Genomic DNA, 22944 nt, shown 5'->3' on the forward strand with positions numbered 1-22944 from the left:
GAAAAGAAAAAAGAAAAAGAAAAAGTGAAAAAAGATGCATTATAAAAGTACCATGGGCTTACCATAGAAGATGAAAGCTCTATTAAAATGACACTGCCCATTTGTATTTCTATAATTTTATGTAAACAAGGAGTGTATCTCAAAACTGTGCTGGGAGCTGGCATGTGTGGGTCTCTACTTGGGCCTTATTGGCTTTTAAATTATTCTGTTACTGCCTCAGAAACTTCCTTGGCCCTGTTAACTTGGTGTGAGTAGAATGGCATGTTAACCATTTAACTTGTGTAAAGCTTAAAAGAAAAGAGAATAAAAGACTGGAGTTACTTTAAATTGTCAGTGAATTCACGGCATGTAGAAGGGAAGAAGTAAGAGTGGAGTGTTTATAGTTATTCTATCTGCATAAAATGGGTTGTTTTATCTATTAGATGGTTTATGTAAGCCTTATGGTAACCACAACCCAAATCTCTAGAATATATTTACAAAACTTAAAAAAAATGAAGACAGAGAATGTCACTATGGAAAACCACCAATTCACAGAAGTAAGCAAAACACAGAAAAACCCCAAAATAATGCTGATTCAAACCATTATTTGAATGGAGGAAATGTAATCTTGTTCACCTACTGGGTCTCCTTCAGTTCCAGAGCTCTAACCAGTGGTGTCTTGGAAAGGAGAGAAGTAGATACCTGCCAGAAAACCCGAAGTACAGAAACTGGCATATTTGAGATGGCCAAAACTGATGTTTGCCATGTCCACCTCAGTTTCCCAAAAGGGGGGGGGCGCAGCTATTCACTTCTCATCTGCACCTTCTTCCTTGTGCTTCAGGTAAAAACAGTGACTCACAGGGCCCTTGCTCCCATGGGTCATCCCCCTTTGCACAGCCTGACTATAACTTTTTCCTTAATCCTATAGTGGGAAATGAATGCTGCTGGGAGGGAACTGTGTGAAAAAACAGCCTGAGGTTAGAAGCAAACTTAGCATGGTGTAAATTTTGAAAATGCTGCTCTTTTTTTGAAAATATATTTTTATTTTAACTGTTGTTCAAGTACAGTTTTCTGTCTTTTAATCCCATCCCAGCCCACCCACCCAGCCCTCCCCCACTCCCTTCCATTTCCACCCCCTCTAGTTTTTGTTCATGTGTCTTTTATACTTGTTCCATTAAACCCTTCCCCTTACCCCCTAAAATTCCTTCTCCTCTCCCCTTTGGTCACTGTTAGCCTGTTCTCTATTTCAGTGTCTTTGGTTATATTTTGCTTGTTTGTTTTGCTCTTTAGGTTCCTGTTAAAGGTGAGATCATATGGTATTTGTCTTTCGCCACCTGACTTATTTCCCTCAGCTTAATGCTTTCTAGTTCCATCCATGTTGTTGCAAAGGGTAAGAGCTCCTTCTTTGTTTCTGCTGCATAGAATTCCATTGTGTAAATGTACCATAGTTTTTTGATCCATTAATTTATTGATGGGCACCTGGGTTGCTTCCAGCACTTGGCTATTGTACATTGTGCGGCTATGAACATTGAGGTGCGTAGATTCTTTTGGATTGGTGTTTCAGGGTTCTTAGGGTATAATCCTAGCAGTGGAATTACCGGGTCAAAAGATAGATCCATTTTTAGTTTTCTGAGAAAATTCCATACTGTTTTCCATAGTGGTTGTACCAGTCTGAAATCCTACCAACAGTACACTAGGGTCCCCTTTTCTCCACAGCCTCTCCAACACTTGCTGTTTGTTTCTTTGTTTATGATGGCCATTCTGACCGGTGTGAAGTGGTATCTCATTGTGAGAAAACACTGCTCTCAAACTCATATTACAGATGAAGAGCCTGAGATCAGAGAGGCATAATAACTTTCCAAGCTCATTCAGATATTTGGTGACAGAGCCACGACTGGGACTCAAATCCTTCTTTGGGATGTAAGCTCCTTCACTTTTATTTACTTAAAACAAACAAGCAAACCTTCCGGGCTGCATAGGAGGGTTTTCAACCAGAGAGAAAGGAGCTGGGACAATATACTGATGATATGCTTTGAGGGAAAGAGGACTGAGTTTCAATCCAGGCTCTGCCACATCTTGGGAAAATTAATTTCCCTCTTGAGACCTCAGTCATCCTTTATGAACTAAGGAGTTTGGAGTGTAGGATCCACCTGTAAGGATGTTTCAGCTCCAGGATTCTATGCATGTCCAGGGTTGTGGGCTCAACACTGCAGGGGACTGAGTAGTGCTCATCTTGTGAGATCCCCTTCAGTTTTTAAATTCTTATAATCTCTGACAACTCACAGAGTTTCCTCCTAATTCCCATTTAACACACGCATATAAAACTTTGAGATTGAAAGAAAACAAGGCAGTTACCACCCTGAAACCACAGTCATGTGGGGTCTTATTTTAAATGTTCCAGATATATTCTTTATGAGGCACAAATTTCTCTTCCCCAGTTTATCTATAAGTCTAGTTTTTCACATATTGATTCACTTAAAGTGGAAATATAGTTTATATAGACTCAAGGAACACCAAAAGAGATTGTGATTGTGTGTGTCTGCATGTGTACGCACAATGAAGGGCCAATGGAGCTCATACCTGCCTTAATAATCCTTTATAACGACAGGTTTTTTTCAATATATATGTGTCCATCATCTAGCAATATATAGTTACAGAGAAAATAATAAATGAGAAGGTTACCATGTCTCTATTTTAGCCCCACTACTTGGCACAGTGGTATTTGTTTTCCCATAGCATCTACTCCTGTAAAGACTCACAGAGCAATAACCTGTGTAGGCTAGTGGCCCCATAAGAGCACTGTCTGACTAAGGCTCACCAGGGGTGACATTGGCCCACAGGGAGAAGCCTACATGCTCTCCCACACTGTGGATTAGGATGCTGCAGTGAGAATGTAGACACATGACTAGAATCTTAAAATCTGACAATCTGAGGGCTCATTTTCAGAGAACAATAGCCACACGCATTCCCCAGGGGGGCCCCCAGCTGCTTCCCTGGGGAGGTGCCAGGCTGACAGCTGCAAGTACTATGGCTCCTACCCATGAGGACAACGATAAAATCAGGAACAAAGACAGAAGACCTATGGCTTAAAAGTGAAGGTTCATGCGACCCAAGCACCAAGCGGCGAAAGCAGGAATTGGAGAACAGCAGAGAGAACATGCAGGAACAGTAGGCAGAAGCGCACACAACACGGCCAGACCCACTGGAGCCATGCTCACACTTACATGGTGTGGTCTCACACTACCTTATTTGCTTTAAGCATTTCCATCATCTGAGAGTTTGGGAGGGAAAAATAGAACAGTTATAGGTAAAATACATTAAGAGCCCACACTTTATTTTTAAAAGTTAAAAATAACAATGTCATTCTTGCCCACGCCATTCATAGTGTGCAGAGATTCACTCATGATGATTCACAGTGATGAAGGGCACACTTTTGAGACTGTGGTTTTATTTGTTGGCTCTGCCAATTGCTAGCTGTGTGACTCTGGACAAGTGTCTTCTCTTTCTGTGCCCCAGTCTCCTCAGCTATTAAATAGGTCACTTTGTAAGATTGTGATGAGGATGAAATGAATTAATACTACATTTGAAATACTTGGAACAGTCCTATTCAACACCAAGCAGTATCTAATCTTGTTGTTACTTTATCTTCGGCTTCCTCAGGCAATACCCATTGAACACACATACCAGAGAGCAGACCACCAAGAATAGACAATCAAAAGCTTTCTACAAAGCCAAGCCTCAGAGAGAATTTTAGGTACTTAATAAGAAAAACAATAGAAGAAATCAAACTGTTCAGGAAAAAAGAAAAAAGTGAAAACTGCTGGGTGAGCAACAGTTCCATGTGTTGTTATAATTCTTGAGGACATCATTTCAAATACCAAAGCAATCTGGAGTAGCTTTTTAAGAAAGATGAATACAGTTGGTCTTCCATATCCACAGTTGTGCATCTGCAGATTCAGCCCATCATGGATCAAAAATATTTTTTAAAAATCCCAGAAATTTCCAAAAAATACCAATAACACAAACACAGATTAATTAGAACTCTGAGGCCTAGCTTGTGTGGGACAATTCAAGGCTGTGTACAAATCATCAGGTGTGACCCTTTGGATTGATGGCATTTCACATTTTGTAACTGGTTTCCATCCAGGGCCTCACACAAAGAATTGCTAAAAGGTGCTGGTGCAAGGGTAGGTTGGGTCATAACTACCAAGTGGTTTACCAAGTCACGTAGGAGGACAAATTCTCTCTCCCATTCCTTCCCTGAACCATTTCATCAGTTCCGACATTACTTGGCAGGATATTGCAATCAAGCTCAAAAGAATGGGACCTTAGCCTAAGAGGAACCTGCAAATAAGGATGACCTGGGCTGAGTCTGCCTTTGCTAATGACTCTGTGTCCCTGACTGGGCAGTACCAGTGCCCACACAGTTCTTCAGTTTCCCGCAGAGTAATTCTGCCCCTCACCTTGTCACAGTACATTTGCACATGTGGACAGGCCACCCGAGTCAGGCCTTATTTAAACAAGTGAAGCTTTCCAGAAACCCCAGAGGAGGGTAATCCTTCTCTCCTCTGACCCAGGGCCACCTAGTTCCTTCCCTTTAACGACTCAAATCTGATTTTATAGCCTCTTGATTCCTGCTTCCCATTTGGACCTCTTCTTACTTCCCTCCTTTGATTGTTACCTGCTGATGTCTCTTATTTGTCACTGGCCCTGAAAGTTCTAGGACAGAAGAAGCTCAAGGCCTCTCCTCTGTTACTCGGTTGTCTCAAGCCCTTTCTCACTTTCTCAAAGGCTTGGGGGGCTGTGTTGGGCCTCTCTGGAATGTGAACATTTGGATGAAGCAATTTTCTGATTAAAGTTGGAAAGTTGGGTGCTAAAAGCATCATTTTACATGAAAAACATAAGGGGAGAGTGACAAGGAACATGTCAACATCTATTCATGTCAGCATGTCAGTAGCCTAGACTGCCCGGCCTTTGGCAGCAAGGATGAGTCATGGGCTGCCTCCCAAGAAAGGCACTTTCATGCGTGCCTTTCAGACCACAATGGTGCTCAGCTTCCAGCTAGATGCAGTCTCCCAGCAGGCAGGGCGTGTGCTTGTGTGTATGTACCTCTGTGGTGCCCAACTACAGGTGTGCTTGGAGAAGGCCTCTGCCTAGAGCAGAGTTTAGATCTGGATAATATTCTCATTTGTGAGTGTACCCTAGGGTTGAACTCTTCAGCTGACTATTAGACAGGCAGACCCATAAAGGATGGGTCTGAGATTTTTCTTTCTCGGGCAGCTTCTCACAGAGTCAAGTACAGCAGGAGCGGGTCAGTGCTGCCACAGATTGCAGCTTCTTCTGTTTGGCCAGGAAGCTGTTTTTTTAAAAATGCAGTCTTATATCTTAGCTCCCAATCATAGGTACTATTTCTAGGATGTAGATTACAGTGGTTGGGCTCTGGAGCACAGAGAGACACCTTGATATGTTCAACACCTCCTTGGAGGGATGCTATTTATGGCATCAGTATGTCGCTCAGGCAAAAATGAAAATGGGAGAAAGGGCACATGAGACGTAGAGAAACAAAGGGATTTCCAACCAGAAATAGTAGTCTAATGAACTGATGTTTGTGGGAATGAAGACATTTAAACAGAATTATTAAGCAATTAGCCAAATTATAACTAGGATGGGAAATACGAGGTAATGTCAAATAAGTCGTTCTCTTGCTTTGGAGGGCTTTCATTCCACACTGTCCAGAAGGTCGTTATTGAGCAGAAGTGATAGATGCAGCCATGTTTTTGTTGATGGGACAAGCAATGCCATTGTCTCCTGGAGGGTCAGCAAGTCTGTCAGGCCATAGGACCACATTTGGAGGGTTGCAGCCCTTGGTGCAGTGAAAACAGCTATGACATCATCATCCAGGACATTGTAAATGTTACTAAAGAGTTCAGTGGCAGCAGCTTCTAAGTTCTGCTCTGGGTCCCAGGGCTCAATTCTCTTCCAAGGCACAATAGATACCCTCAGGTGTAAGTGGTCAGGCCAAGTTTCCGTGGGTATCCCATGTAGGCAAAAGGGCAAAAGAATGAGTTCTAGTACTAGACAAGGGGCTGATGCCTGAGCAATCATTTGAGTGTTTTGATGTTCTTAGCTGCATAGTCAGGTTTTAAAGCAAACCTCTTCTGGAACCCTCTGCCCACAGGTAGCATATTGCAATCAAGGCTGAGGAAATGGAACACACTATGCACATCTTTCCATAGAGTGGGAGAGGATTCCTTAGAGAAAAGAAATAGCCTTATTCTCACGGAAAAGCACTTGTGGTGTGGTGGTTCCATGCACGTGTGTGCAAATGCTTCTGTCTTTGCTACAGACACAGATAGATCTTGTTCTATCACCCCTTGTACTGACACCTTTGTTCAGAGGATTCACTAAATATGAGTTCCTCTTAGTGCTAAATCAAAGAACAAGCTGAGATTCTACTCTTTAAATAATTTTATCTACAAGAATAGATAGATAGATAGACATAGCTTTCATGTTTCCATTTGATCTATTAACGGTGGAGAGAACAGCTGTTTCATTCATTTAAAACTTTATAAAAAGCACACAAAATGTTGAGTAAGTATTTCTTCACTGGGTGATTTGCACTAAGCCCTGGGAGTCTGGGTTCTATAGTGCAATTTACTACTTCCTCCGTGGTAGTAGACAACAGGTGGAATGCTGAATGTTGACTAATTTTCCCTTCAAATATATCACCTTCCTGGGCCTTTGGTACTCAGTGGTGGTGGGTAGCACTGAAAAGAACATAAATGAAATAAAACCCTAGTGAAAAAGATTTTTAGTTGAGAGACCTTTCAAAGACGATATATAAGATGGTGCTGTAATTTATTGTTAGAATCAGATAAATCAAGGCTGGATGTGACCTTGTTAATTAATTATCCAGTCCACTGCTTCATTTTACAGGTAAGGACACGAAGGCTCTGAGAGGACCAGTGACACATGGTCTGTGGGAGACAGTCAGGGCTAGTGGTAGGTCTCCTGACTCATGATCCAGCACTATGCCACCATGCTGCTTCCATTTTCAATACAAGAATGAAGTTTTCTAAGCAATGACACTCATTAAAAATATGAGGAATATGCCCAGCCTGACACCTGAGTTTAGAAAGGTTTAATCTCTTAAGTAAGCTAAGGGCAATTTAGGAAACTGCTGTAACCCCTCAATGAGATAAAGATCAAGGGATGTGTGTGGTCTGCCTCCAGGCCATTGATCCCTAAATCTGAATAAACTATAGAAAACGTTAAAGGAAAACAATCCTCTAAATCCCATGATGAATTTTGTTAACCGGCATTCAAGAAACACTTAAGAAAGCTAAAATGTCATCCATTGCACATGATTTTTAATTGAAAATTCTCACTGAAAAAAGGCAAGTTTTATCTTTAGAACTAGCAAAAGGAAAGCACAAATCTTGAATGTCCTTGTTAAACCCGAAGACCTCCATCTTCCCTCATGAATATACCCTTGAAATCCAAATTTAGAAACACTGTCCTAGCTCAGAATGACTCTCTGCTCTCTTTTCTGGGCCCATCAAGAAACTTCTTCAGTTTATATCCCCTTCTACCTTTGTTCCTTTAGTAGCTATGTCATCTGTGTTGAATGGATTTTTTTAGTTCATTTACATTTTTATGGCCAAAGCTGTGTATCCTGTATTCCTATTACCTCATCACCTTACTTCTCTTTGAATACTGGGTCACTCTGTGATTTACTCAATATTTGCTTTAGATGAAAATTCAGCCTAATGCTAGTTTCCTAGAATAAAAGAGATAGAGGTTTCCAATCTGTCATCTGGGCACATCAGCCACTGACTAGATTTCAGGAATCAAGTTCTGTCAGGTGAAATGCATTTACACATCTCAGCTGGCCTTGTGCAGCAGTTAAGTTCCCTATTTCATAGTCTTACTAATTTAACATTACCATCTAGTCCTCTCTCTGGGGTGATAGGTGACTAAAAACACACTAGATTTTCCTCTGAGGGAGAATTTCTCTCTCTTTGACAGTCTCTCACCATGCTGTATCTCACAGTCCATGAGAAATTTGCCAGGGAGCTCCCCTTAGGAATGTCTTTTTTCTGTTTACTTGCTTTCTTTTCCTCTTGGGTCAGAATTTTTTGTTTGTTAAGAATTCTATCCCTATGATCTCACCTTTAACAGGAAGCTAAACAACAAAACAAACAAGCAAGCAAAATATAACCAAAGACACTGAAATAGAGAACAGGCTGATAGTGACCAGAGGGGAGAGGGGAGGGAATTTCAGGGGCAATAGGGGAGGGATTTAGAGGAACATATATAAAGGATACATGGACAACAACTGAGAAGGGTGGAAATGGGAGGGAGGGGGGAGCACGGGGGTGGGCTGGGATGGGAGTAATAGACAGAAAACTGTACTTGAAGAATAACTAAATAAAAAAAATTGGAAAAAAATTTAGATGAAAAAAAAAGAATTCTATCCCCAGTGGAAATACAAGTATGCTAGAATTTCTTTTTGGCTCTTATAGTGTTGTTATTTTTGTTTTGGATTTTATGAGAAGTGATTTTTTAAAAAGATTGTAATGAATTCTATTTCTACATAATTTTAGTTAAAAAATGAAATGCTGCCCTGGCTGGTGTAGCTCAGTGATTGAGTGCTGGCCTGAGAATCAAAAGGTTGTGGGTTCTGATTCCTAGTCAGGGCACATGCCTGAGTTGCAGGCCAGGTCCCCAGCAGAGGGTGTTGAGAGGCAACCACACTTGGGTGTTCTCTTCCTGTCTTTCTCCCTCCCTTCCCCTATCTAAAAAATTAATAAATGAAAATTTTCAAAAAATGAAAGTCTGTTTCTCTATACTGACACATTCCAATGTGGTAGGCACTAGCCACATATAATGCTTTAAATTTATTTATTTATTTATTTTTAAATGCTACTGATTACAGTTGATTTTATTGTATTTTTCTTGATTTCTTTCTTTCTTTTTTAAAATATACTTTATTGATTATGCTATTACAGTGTGTAGGGGACCAGCTTGTTTTAGTCTGGCAAATGTGACTCAGCTCTGTATAGAAAACCTACAGAAGCAATGTGGTGGGCAGGAGCCAGACCTTCAAACCGAGTTTTCCCGTGGGAATCAGGCCTAGAAAATGCATACAGACTGTTATGGCTTGCTCTTGCTAAAACTCCATCATTCTGGTCTAAAACAACAAATGTGTATTGTCTATCTTCAAGGTAATTCCCAAAGCCTGTGTGAATTTTTCCAAGGACAGAGCTAATCAGTTCATTGCCATTCCCCTCTGCATGTCATTTTCATTTCCTTGATTGTACCTAAGATGTAGACAATAACATTCTATATAATAGATAATAAATCCTTCTCTGATGTAACACCTGAGGAAAACAATAAAAGCCTGTCTAGGCAAAGGTCGAGGCACTCTCCTCTTGAGGGAGTGGCTGAGGCATTCATAGACACTCTCTACTTGAGAGAGTAGCCATGCTGTTCCCCTTTTCTCTACAGGATTACTGTCACCTGTGAATTTATTCTCATCGTCAGCCACAATAGGTGGACTCTGCTGGCTGAAGTCCACCATGAAAGTGGTTCCAGTCCCCCCCCCCCCCATTTATTTCCCTTTACCCTGCACACGCCTCCACCAACATTCCCCCCACCATTTAGTTCATGCCCATGGGTTGTACATATAAGTCCTTTGGCCTCTACATTTCCTATACTATTTTTAACCTCCCCTTGTCTATTTTTTACCTACCATTTATGGTACCTATTCCTTGTACCTATTCCTTCTTTCTCCCTCTTCCCCTCCCCCACCGATACCCCCCCATGTGATCTTCATTTCTGTGATTCTGTTCCTGTTCTAGTTGTTTCTTTGTTCTTGTTTTTGTTTTTTTAGGTTCAGTTGTTGATAGTTGTGAGTTTGTGTCATTTTACTGTTCACATTTTTTATCTTCTTTTTCTTAGATAAGTCCCTTAACTTGTTTAACATTTCATATAATAAGGGCTTGGTGATAATGAACTCTTTTAACTTGATATTATTTGGGAAGCACTTTATCTGCCTTTCCATTCTAAATGGCAGCTTTTCTGGATAGACTAACCTTGGATGTAGGTCATTGCCTTACATGACTTTGGATACTTCTTTCCAACTTCTTCTTGCCTGTAAGGTTTCTTTTGAGAAAGCAGCTGGTAGTCTTATGAGAACTCCTTAGTAGGAGTAACTGTCTCCTTTTCTCTTGTTGCTTCTATGATGCTCTCCTTATCTTTAATCCAAGGAATGTAATCTGGGTAATATAATTACAATGTGCCTTGGTGTGTGCTTCCTTGGGTCCAACTTCTTTGGGACTCTCTGAGCTTCCTGGACTTCCTTGAACTCTATTTCCTTTGCCAGATTGGGGAAGTTCTCCTTCATTATGTTTTCAAATAAATTTTCCATTTCTTGCTCTTCCTCTTCTCCTCTGACACCCATATGATTCAGATGTTGGATTGCTTAAAGTTGTCTAGAGGCTCCTAAGCCTCTCCTCATTTTTTAAAATTCTTGTTTCTTCATTCTGTTCTGCTTGAGTGTTTATTTCTTCCTTCTGGTCCAAATCATTGATTTGAGTCCCAGTTTCCTTCCCATCACTGTTGGTTTCCTGTACATTTTCCCTTAATACACTTTTCATAGCCTTCAATTTTTCATCTATTTTGTGATCACACTCAACCATTTCTGTGAGCATCCTGATTACAAGTGTTTTGTACTCTGCATCTGATATGTTGCCTATCTCTTCATTGCTTAGTTCTATGTTTTCTAGAGTTTTGATCTGTTCTTTCATTTGGGCCATTTCTGTTTTGTCCTGGTATGCCTGTTATGTAGTAAGGGGCAGAGCCTTAGGTATTCACCAGGATGGGGCAACCCATGTTTCTGTATTGTGGCACTGTATGTGGGGAAGTGCTCAGAGAGGGAACAATGCTGGTCATTCAGGTTTTGGCTGGCTTTCAGCCACTTCTTCTGCTATCCACAAGCAAATTGGGGCCTTTTGGTGCTGATTCCTGAGTAGGTGTGTTTGCGTACATTCTAGGACCCTGTAGGTCTCTCCAACAAACTCTCCTGTGAGGCTGGGAATTTCTCTTACTGCTTCAACTCCCATAGCTTTTTCTAGTCAGAAGTTTTGAAGTTTATTTCCCAGCACTGGAACCCTAGGTTGCATAGTTTGTATTGCTCCCCAGTTGTTCCTCCTGGTTTATCTGCATACAAATGTGGGACTGCCCACTCCACCAGACTGCCCATCTCCAGCCCTCCTACTGGTCTGGATGAATGTTTCTTCTTTAACTCCTTGATTGTCAGACTTTCCTACAGCTCTATTTTCTGGCAGTTCTGGTTGTTTTTTGTTTAAACTTCTTGTTGTCCTTTTTTTTTTTTGGTTATGTGAGGAGGCACAGTGTGTCTACATGCACCTCCATCTTGGCTGGAAGTCTGATTGTATTGTATTTCTTCCCATTACCATGTATCCACTTTCTAGTCCCCTCCTTGCCCCCCCCATTCTTTAAATTTAAAATAGTTAAAATTAAATAGAATAAAAATTAGTTTCTCAGGCTCATTAGCCACATTTCAAGTGCTCAAAAGCCACATGTGTCTGGGACACTGTATTAGAATGAGCATATCGTGAACATTTCCATCATTGTTCTGTGGGACAGTGCTGCTCTATGCCTTAATGAAATTCAAATGCAAGCTGTGTACTATGCTTTAGAAGTCAGATTTAGATACACTAAAACATAAATATGTAAGTCACTGTCAGTCAAAACTCATCTGGAAACTGCGGAGTGTTAACTATTTAGTAATCAGTACAGTTGGAAGTCTGGGTGTCTTTATATTCAAGATAGAGACATAAAGCCTCATCATTTAATTTAGGTTATAAGAAGATTAGCCTTTATTTGAATGACAAGATAGAATGGGCTTTCACTAAAGTGATGGCTCCTCTCCACAGAGCTGTGATTGTGGGGTTGGGAGTGGCAGAAGTATATGGGGAATCATGTTAGAAATACCTGGGAACATGTGTCAAACTAGATATTTGCTCCTGTACCCAGATAGGATTAAAATCCACTGGAGAAAGGGAAATACTTCAGGCACTATAATTTGAAAATGTCCCCTAGTGGTTCTCATCTGTCTTCTCCACCTCCATCCCTATATGTGGAAACCATTGCTTCGAAAAATGGCTAAGTTGGTTGGGAGATGTGTCCAGTTGCAGAATGTCAAGGACCATTTATGTAGATTAAGTATATAAGTGTTTATATAGGTTGTTTTAGGAGTCTCTAGAGAGGCAGAATTAACAGGATATATAGATATAAAATTTAGTGACTACTACATATACATATGATTTATTGTAAGAATTGGTTCAGATAATTATGGAGGCTGAGAAGTCCTATGATATGCCCTCTGTAAGCTGGAGGGGCAGAAAAGCCAGTGGTGTAATTCAGTCCAAGACCAGAAGCCTGAGAACCAGGGGAACTGATGGCATAGGTTCCAGCCTGAGTCCAAAGACCTTCAAATCTAGGGGCTGATGGTGTAAGTTCTAGTCTGAGTTCTAAGGTTTAAGAACGAGAAACTTCGATGGCCAAGAGCAAGAGGAGATGAATGTCCTAGTTCATACAAGAGGGCAACTTTGCCCTGACCCGTGTATCTTAGTTAGTTGGGTGTCATCCTGCAAAGTTAAAGGTAGCTAGTTTGAGTCCTGATTGCTATTTCTCACATTGATGGATATTACTCTCCTTTTCTCTACCCCTTCCAATTTCTTTTAAAAAAGAGAGAAAATTGACCCTTTCTTCAACTTTGTATTCTATTCAGGGCCCCACTGATTGGATGATCCCTCCCCCCGCGCCCCGCCCCGCCTGCGTTAGTTAGTGTGATTTTCTTCACTCAGTCTACTGATTCAGATGCTAATCTCTTCTATAAATGCCCTCACATACACACCCAGGAATAATGTCTTACCAGCTTTCCTGGCATCCCTTAGCCCAGTCAAGTTGATTTATAAAATTAACTATCATATAGGTTAAGTTGGGCTTACTGGGGCTGGTCTCATAGACAATCCCCACAAAGTCTAAGTAGAATGAGTAAGCCTTCTGATTAGCAAGGCTGTATCGCTTCTTGAAAGCAGCAGAGTAAGTATTGAAGGCAAGTTAGCAGAGCATTAAACATTTATTCATTAAAGACTCACTTATTGAGCACCTAATAATATCTGTCAAACATCTTGATATGTATTTGGAATATGGTGAAATAAGTAAGTGATGGCACTGGAGTGTGGCAGCTGAATCCCTCCATGGGCCCTGGAGTCAATGTGGGTTCAAACCTGGTATGCCATAGCTGTGTCCTCAGACAAATAACTTATCTAGGGTTCAGCTTCCTGTATTAAATTGGAGAGAATGCTAATATTTAGTTCATGAAGTTATTATGAGGATTGAATGATGTAGACACATAGTAAACATTGAGCAAAATTTAGTGACTGTAGACTTATTAAAAAGTATATAGTTTAGTGAGGAAGATAGACTCATGTAAACTGTACTCTTCCTCATTGCAGAGATGGCTAATTTAACTGATAATGAAATGATGTTAAAGATGTCACAGCTATAGGTTCCATCCTTGTATGGCTTAGTCAGCTGTGGGGTAGAACAGAGGCCTCTGCCTTAGTCCTGCTAGCTGACAAATGGGGACAACTGAAAAAATCAGGATGGTGGTATATGGGCAATCAAATATGAGAGCTGAGGATAATCCCAGGTGGAGTCAGTCTAATTTCCTTCTTTCAGAGATGAGCAGAGTAAGCTTCAGAGTGAAAGTACTCTGCCTAACTTTAAACATGACAGATTGGTGGCAGAGGTGTGGCCAGAACCTGGGGTTCCTGATTCCTGGCACCAGTGTTTGTTATACACACACTGGTAGTTTCCTAATGGAACAAAAATCTTCATCAACATAAAGCATTAGGAGTGATGCTTATTTTACTATCATTGGGACTATTTCCAAGTACACTTGCATGAGCTGTGGAACTCAGACACCACACTGGGTGCAATTTTCATTCGTCCTCAGAGGTAAATCAACGTCCTATGAGACATAGCTCCAGGAAGGAACTCTATGCAGACTCACAATCTATAACAGCAAAAGAAAGTGTTCTTGGGATCTACTTTGTGGTATACCCCAAAAGTTAACCTGGCTCAAAAGAAAGGGGGTAGGGGTAGATGGAGGTGGGCAAAGCAGGGAGAATGGGGACGGGAAGAGACTTTGCTTGGGGCGATGGGTACAGATGATGTTTTGTTGAGTTATACTCTTGAAACTGGTATGGTTTTGTGAACCAATATCACTCCAGCAGTGGTTAACTTTCAGTTATTTCTAGAATATCAGAATGACTAGGAGAGTACAGTGAACTCATGTAGAACAGGTGCTGGAAGATAGGACCAATGTGCATGTTCACCACAGTCTTGGTACTGCCTTTCTTGGTCTTTAGTTCTTAGGGCAAATGGTCAACTTTTTGTTTCAACCACTGCTTTTCTCTTGTCACCTCCTAAAAGCACAAATAGTGAATGAACCAGGTGCTTTTCAGATCAGAATGTAATGCCCTTTCAGTCTTCTGAGCACTTCTTCCTATATGGCTGTGTGGGATAGCTTTTTCCAGATGATACATTCCTCAGTGTACAGGACCAGCCATGCCCACTGACAGCAAGGAAAGGGGCAAGAAAGCCAGGAAGTGCCTTAAAAATTTTCATATTGTATTGCTCCCTGTCCACAGCCATCCAATGGCTCACATCACAGTTGGAATAAAATCCAAGCTCCTTTCTCTGGCTTGCAAAGCCTATAGGGTCTTGCCCTTGCTTGCAAGTGCAAGATTCATTTCATACCTCTCTCCCTCTTACTTACTACTGCACAGCCACACTGGCTTTCTTTCCCATCCTCATTCCTATCTTTGATCTCTGCACTTGCCCTTTCCACTGACTAGAATTATTTCTCAGTGATTTTTCTTGTATCATCTTTCTATATTTCACTTAAATGTCATGTCCTTGGAGGCCCTCCCTGAACATCCAACCTGAGGGAGGCACTTGTTCACTGCCTATCATATTAGCTGGTTTAAATTATCTACATAGCACTTTCCACTCTGATATTTTCTTGCTTTATAAATTTGTTTATTGTTTGTCTTTCCAATTAAAAAACAAACTAAGAGAAGTGGGATTTTGTCTACTTGGTTCACTACTTTATCTCCAGCTCTTAGAACTAGGCTTAGTGCATAGTAAGTGCTTGATAAGTATTTGCAGACAGAAATGAATGAATGAACTAGTGACTACTCAGTGCTTAAGGATCATAGCTCTTCTAAGACTATTTTTTGGGGGGGTGATATTTGTGCCTATAACAAATCTTGTAGGCTCTGGATGTTGCTTGCCGAAATGCAAAGTGTGGAGCATCATGGAGGGCAAATTTAAAAATCTCTCTTACTAGCAAAACACACAGCCACTGTTGGTTGACTAAATAATATTTAATGAATGCTTATTCTGTCTGATACTAAGGTCTTTATGAGAATTAACTCAATTAATCTCAGTCAGTCAATTGGATAGGCACTACTGTCATTTGCATTAGAGAGGATCAGTAATTTGAAGCCCTAATAGTTAAATGTATCACCCATTACCATATAGATAGAAAATTAAAGGGCCAATATTTGAACCCAGGGCATCTGACTTCAGAGGCCACACTGTTAAGAGCTACAGAAAATTTGTAGTGAAACCCATACCAGTGTAAAGAATGTAAGGATGGAATAAATGGCAAAAACAAAATGCCAGAAAACATGAATTTATATTTATTTCATAAATACAAATATGGTTGACAATTGTCCCCCACCTGCATCAAAAATAAAAGGTATCTCTACCTCACCAAGACTACACTGGTCTTCAGTGATCTAAGAATGTCAATTGAGATGAACAAGATTCTCAGCACTATAGAGATCTAATAAAGAAATTCCATGAGCATGTACCATAGCCACCATAATGAAACTGAAGGTTCCTTCTCTGCCTTCAAGAGCTGAGAAGACCATGCTGAATGGATTATGCACATGTGGTGTGTTGGTTAACCAAGCAAAGGAATGTTGGAAGTCCATTATCTGACATTTGACCCTGAATCTTCCTTCTTCCCCACTATCATTTGTGCAAATGTTTGTCTCTACTGGACAATGTCAATGCAACCCCTTCTCTAGCATCTGGACTTGCCATCTTGGTCCCTTTTGCCCAGCCCACTGAAGTGTAATAAGTCTAAACAGCTGATTTTAGGAAACAAAGGATACTATAAAATATTTAAGGTCAGGAGGCACAAGTACTGGTGTAAGGGCATTCAGGAGAGAGAGAGAGAGAGAAAGAGAGATTTCAGAAGGAGCTTGTGGCTGGGCTCTGATGGAATCCAGAGACAGGAAAGTCCTCCTGAAGATTTAGTTATGCTAACCATCTGATCTGAGTATTGCACCAAACAGAAATACTGAACAGAAAGGTCTAAGACAAGGTGATGAGCCATGACTGGGAAAGAGCTTTTGGAGGCAGATGAAAGAGTACTCTAAATGAGGAATAACAAGACTAAAAGAAATGTTTTAGGACTCAATTTGCTAAGTTAAATATGTTTTACAGGAGTATTACTCCATGACACATTTGGACTGAATGAACATTGGTTATGAAGAAAATTCTCTCAGATGTGTGCATTCAAGCCCAATGAATGAGTCATTGAATGTATAACTGGGAGAAACCTTTGGTCCTTCACAGTTACCCATTTTCTGTGTTCAGTGGGGGATGTAATGCTGTGGGTATCAATATTGCCAATAGAATGATGGACAATACAACCAACTTTAAATTTTTCACAATAAAGCACCAATGACAGCTGTCTGCATCCAAACCCCGAAACATTCAAGTCTATCTTCTGTGCCAACCTCTTTTACTGGAGCAGAAAATAGCAAAGGGCACTTATTTCTGTAAGTTTCATTTCATTTCAAGGTTTTCTCACTGTTCCTGCTTGACTTTCACCAATATACATGGAAATGACAAAAGACAGGAAAATAAAAGAAGGAGGCTGACTAATTTTACATAGTACACACATCCTTAATCCCCAAGTAATTGAAGGGCTAAACAGGGAGAGGGACTGAGAGTGTCTACTGTATGACAGGCATTTCCTAAGCCTTTGTTCACTTTCATGAGATCATTGAAGGCAGGTATCACTAATCTTCCTTTACAGAGCAGGACAGTGAGTCCCAGTGAGTCCCTTCCACAAAGTCCCATAACTAGTCCGCAGTAGTGCAGATTCAGTGGGGACTCAAATACAGGTCTAGCTGCTTAATCTACCTAGGACCCCACATGAGTCATACAGCATTCTGAAGCATCTTTTTCTGATGTAAGATGTTCTATGAGATGTTGCTTCATTAATCTTCACAATCTCTTTGTGCTGTAGGAAAATCCACGCTATCTCTTTATTTTTTTAAATGAGAAAACTGCTGAAGGGAGGCTCTCAGAGAATTTGGAAATCTTATTGGGGTGTCTGGTGGTTTGGTGTAAGTAGGGTACATGCAGGGACTGGGAGTGAGAATGGGGTGGGGGAGGGCACTCTGGGGGAGGGGAAGCTGCAGAGCACCTTCCCACTGTGGAAGTGCTTACACATGTGCTGACATATAGCTCCAGGCTCTAAATATTGCTGCTTTCTTGGTCTTCTAGATTTTTTTTCCTTCAAAAGTAACAAACCCAGTACAGGAAAGTTTTGAGCATGACTACTCTCTCTCCAAAGCTCTCTTTACATACGTTGAAACTGCCTGCATTGAATTTTCCAGTAATCAGGGTAACAAAAAACTGTACCAACTTCACTTTCATCAAAACTCTTTCTGGTTAATTTCAGAATCACCATTATGCATGGACAATATATTTTTTAAATTATGAATAAAAGTGCAGCTAGATGACATATCAATTTGATTAAGATTATTTAGTTTGTTAAGAGTATAATTATAGTTAATATGATGAAATGGTCAATTTCTAGCGATAAATATAAGTTATAGGAAAAAAGTTACCAAAGGAATAATTTTTATACTTTCTAGTCCTTCTCCAATGTAGAGTCACCATGTCATTTGTTATCCAATCAGATCACTTTTGAGAGAGCAAGTGGGTGCTATTAATAATGACGTCAGGTCAGCAGGTGTAAACTGAGATTGTTGTAGGCAAACCAGGATGGATGCCCATTGTATCTAAAGGGAAGCCACTTTTTCTGTGTAGATTTCATGAGCAGACCACCAATCCATGACTTAAAAGGTACCCATGACTTCTCACACTCCCCACTGAAGGAGTGGGAACTTTTAATTTTTTGGGCTCTCTTCCTTTATTTTTCCCCAATTCTGCTTGCCCTTGATAGTGGGCAAGCCAGGTTGTGGATCAGTGAGAATGGTACCTGTCAGGGAACTCTCCATGAGCGGGCATGGGGGTGGAGGTGGTAGGGGGGGAGGCTGCTTGTCTCCTCTGAAGGGGAGGGCTGGGACTAAGTCCTAGGGTCATCAGCTTGGGCCAGACCACAGCCTGGGCCTTCTAACTATGGGATTTGGGAGTCAGTATGCTTAGGGATGACTTTTTTCTTTTACCTTCCTATATATGCCATCTATTTAACCTCTTCAGCTTCCTTGGCCTGGGGAGCTTTCACTCAACACCCCTGTGTTTGGAGAATAAGAAGGCAGCTGGCTGCCTCACTCCCTGGAAATTGCTGTTAGACCCATACCCTTGGGACACTGTTCCTTTGCTGGAAGGTACCTGGCAGCTAGGTCTCTTGGTTTTAGACAAGGGACAAGAGGAAGGAATTGGATTTGAATTACTGAATTCTCTTTTTGCTGGGGCAGGGGCTCTTGTCTCTCCCTCTCCTTTAAGATTCTCCCCCTTGACTTTTCACCTGCTAATTCAGTGAGCAGGCAGCACCATCTGCTGGTCTGGGAGTTTGAGGGTGGTGGGGACAGAGATTCAGGGGCCCTGCCTCTCTGCTCTGAGGACACAAGAGCTCAGGAGGGTTGACTGTGTTTCTTAGACTGTCCTATGGCCTGGGGCTGTCTCAGAGCTGCTGCTGAGAGAGTCTTGCATGGTAGGAGTGAGATGTAAGGATCACGACTATGACCAGGGAACTGACAGGCCTCCTCTGTTTCCTCCTGGATTGCCCATACATGATTATGTTGTGCGGTGGGAGTCTCAGCTAAAAAGAGATTAGTTCGGAGAAGAAAGTTCAGGACTTCCAACAATATTTTCTGACTGGAAGTACCCTGTGGACAGTCTCTGGGGCTGAGATGATTTGATGAGTACAAGACAGCTGCCTTCCAAACTATAAAGTGCTGTGGTCTGGAAGAGGGTCTGTCTCCTTTGTGAGGTCCCCAAAGGGTGGGAGGCCTAGGAGATATAGACTTTGACCCAAAGATGGGAGAGGCTTTCTGAGGGAGTTAGCATGGTGAGATGGGCCAAGTATTTCCAAAATAGCTTTAAGACTATATTAAATAATAGCAGCTATTATTCACTAAGTAACTTCCATTTGCCAAGTGCTTTATAAACTATGAGAGAGATTACTGATTAAGCACCGCAGGGTGGGGCAGAGTGATTCCTGTGGGTGGGGCTATTGCTTCCCCACAGGCTGATGTCACTTGGAGAGGAGTGTTCTGAGAAAGATGGCTCTTGCAGTATGGGCAATGACTTAGCACAGGGATCCTGGAGGCTGTTCCTTCAGTTCTCTTCCCAGTGCCACCAACCCCAGATTCTCCTCAAGTGTCTCTAGTCTACTAGGTCCTTTCTCTGTTGGAGTCCAGGGTAAGTTGCTGCAAAGAAGACTTTGTGCCTGCGTCTCTAGCCTTTTCTCCCCGGCATACAGAAATCCTGATGCTTTGCACAGCTGGGTCCCTTTCCAGCCCTGGTGCTGTAGGCTGGGGAGCCCAGTTTGCGGTTTAAACCTCACCCTTCTCAGGGGTAACCCAGACCCTGGCTGCTGAAATATCCCTCTGGAACTTCAGCTGCTGCCTGTGGGAGCCCAGCTGACCCTCTCATGCCTCCTCTGCACTCCCTACCAGTCTCGTTATGGTGAAGTGGTTTCTTCTGTCTGTCCTTGGTTATAAATCTTCTCTCCAGCTAGTGTTCAGTTGATTATTCAGGATGACTTTTCTATAATTTAGTTGTAATTCCAAATTGGTACTGGGAGGAGGTTGGTGTAGATTCTACTTATGGGACAGTTTTGGGTCTGATTATCCACCATCCACACTCCCCCTTTTCCTTAATCTTCTTATATACTCTTGGGGGTGGCAATATATGGAATAATAAATAAAAGTTGTTTGGTGGGGCATCTAGAAAAATTCTTTAAAGACTCAGCTGGGAGGCAGGCTTCTTTTTGTCTTTCTTTATTGTTTCTTTCTGTCTGAAGTGCAAACGTGATGGCTGGAACTGTAGCAAACATCTTATGATTACAAGGTGATCTTGAAGATGGAAGCCACATGCTAAAGATACTACAGCAAAATAAAGGAATAAACTGGGATATTCTTGATGTGATGGAGGCCTCTTGCCAGCTCTAAACCACTGCCATTAGACTTCATATTATATGAAGAAAAATAAACCTCTACCATGTTTAAGGCACTATGATTTGGGTTTTCTGTTATATATTTGCCGATTTAGTTCTGAAGCACACATTATTTCATTTAATTCTTTCATGGATAATAGGTCTTATCACATCAATTTTATAGATAGAAAAATGGAGTCTAACTTGTTCAAGGACACACAAGTGGAAAGTGGTAGAGCTAAGATTTAATTTTGGGTCAATCTGACTCCAAGTCCATTATATCTTCATGTTGCCTGTCTTCTCACAAAGCGGTTAATGTGTGATAGCAAATTCTGAACAAATTCATTGCACAGACATCTCTTGCTGTCTAAATATGTCCAGTCCATCAGGCTTACTGTTGAAATGCTTCATTTATTCCAACCTGTTAATGGGGAAGTGAAGCTATCTTTTGCTGACCTCATATCATCCTTCTGACCTCACTTTCAGTTCCTTCTTAAAACCCTCTCACGTTAACACATATTCCTTCTCTCTTTCTCCCAATCACATGCCAGCTTGAAATGGATAATCTGAATGCTGTTATGTCTTGACTTATTGGACCTACTGCTTCCAATGGCTATTCTGTGTCTACACTACCTGAACCATGTGAGGAAGAGTAATTCAAAGAAGGCAGGCCACAAGCTGGGGCCCTGTGCCTCTCAAGCTCCTAAATCTTGTTTGAATAGTTTATTAGCCATATTTCTTTTTCCTTTTCCCAGCTTAGTGGTCATATTAGTAAATGTAGAGGTTGATTTACAGTTTGTACTTTGTGCACTCTCTGAAGTGGAGCAAAAAGTTGAAAGGCTTACGTCAAGCTCATTCATTCACAGACACATTTAAGATCAAACTAATTTTAAAGCACTTATGAGCTATTTAATGTTTCCAAATCTTGCTCTACAAATCTATAGTGATCTTTATGGCATAGTATATATTTCAAACTAAAGCAATTGCAGACTTGGAAGTACAATTTTTTATATAAAACACTCTGGGATGAACTATATCACTAAATGAGAAATTAATCTCAAAAAACCCCAAACTGCTTAATAAGTACAATGCTTAATAAGTACAATTGACTTGGGGACAATCAACTAAAAGGGTTCAGAGTCAAAGAATGTTGTAGCTGGAATAGCCTTAGAGATCATCTGGTTCAGTCCTCTCACTTCAGAGATGGGAAAACTGAGACCTGGAGCAGTTAAGTGGCTGTCATGTGTCATAGAGCTGGTTAGGGCAGAGCTAGGCCTAGAACCTGGGTCTTCCAAACTCTTCATTCAGATGAAAGATACTTAAACTATTAATTTTTTTTGCAATAGAAAAAGTTTTGAAATTTTATTTATTTAATTATATTTTCCATTACCACTTATCCCCAATATACCTGCTTCCCTTGCAACCACTACACTGTTGTCCTTATCCATGATTCCTTGATCCTTGATCCCCCCTCCTTCTTCCCCATGCTCACCTGCCATCACAGAGCTGTCAGACTGCTCTCTCTTTATGAGCCTGTCTCTGTTTTGCTTGTTAGTTCAGCTTGTTCATTAGATTCCACATATGAGTGAAATCATATAGTGTTTGTCTTTCTCTGAGTGGCTTATTTCACTTAGCATAATGTTCTCCAGGTCCATTCACACTGTTGCAAAGGATAAGCTTTTCTTCTCTTTTATGGCCAAGTATTATTTCATTGTGTGAATGTCCCATGGTTCTTTTATCCTCTTATCTATTGATAGACACTTGGGCTGCTTCCGTATCTTGGCAATTGTAAATAACACTGAAATCTCCATGCTGCTTTCCACAGTGGCTGTGCCAATCTGCATTCCCACGAACAGTGCAAAAGGGTTCCCCTTTCTCCACATTCTTGCTAGCACTTGTTTGTTGATTTATTGATGACAGCCATTCTGACTGGTGTGAGGTGATATTTCATTGTGATTTGAATGTGCATTCCTCTGACAATCAGTGAGGTTGAACATTTTTTCATATGTCTATTGGCCATCTGTATGTCCTCTTTGGAGAAGTGTTCTATTCAGGTCCTTTTCCCATTTTTAAATTGAATGGTATAATTATGGGGGGGTTGAGTTTTATATATGAAAGAATTATTTTTTATTGTTGTTGAAGTACAGTTGTCTCCATTTTACTCCAGCCACTTGCCCCCATCCTAGCCATCCCCACCTCCCACCCTCAATCCTACCCACCTTTGTTTTTGGCCATGTGTCCTTTATACATGTTCCTGGCAACTTCCCCCTTTTCTGCCCATTATCCACTCCCTCCTCCCCTCTGGTTATTGTCAATTTGTTCTTAATTTCAATGTCTCTGGTTATATTTTGCTTGCTTGTTTATTTTGTTTATTAGGTTCCACTGAGATCATGTGGTATTTATCTTTCAGTGCCTGGCTTATTTCACTTATC

The 22944-nt window shown here is 41.1% G+C and overlaps 1 protein-coding gene across 2 annotated transcripts in view; it reads right to left on the minus strand.

Moving 5' to 3' along the window:
- LHFPL3 (LHFPL tetraspan subfamily member 3) overlaps positions 1-22944 on the minus strand; it is a 609574-nt gene that overhangs the window by 72240 nt on the left and 514390 nt on the right. The window contains exon 3 of one of the 2 annotated variants that reach the window (XM_037057074.1): positions 3204-3250. The exons of the other annotated variant lie outside the window; for it this stretch is intronic. Within the exon in view, the coding sequence (XP_036912969.1) occupies positions 3234-3250 (17 nt within the window). The 3' untranslated portion in view covers positions 3204-3233. The remainder of the gene's footprint in view (positions 1-3203; positions 3251-22944) is intronic. 2 annotated transcript variants of the gene reach the window in all.

Source organism: Sturnira hondurensis, unplaced genomic scaffold (assembly GCF_014824575.4).
Source record: "Sturnira hondurensis isolate 20B ecotype Veracruz unplaced genomic scaffold, ASM1482457v3 Scaffold0009314, whole genome shotgun sequence".
In the NCBI taxonomy this organism is placed as follows: domain Eukaryota; kingdom Metazoa; phylum Chordata; class Mammalia; order Chiroptera; family Phyllostomidae; genus Sturnira; species Sturnira hondurensis.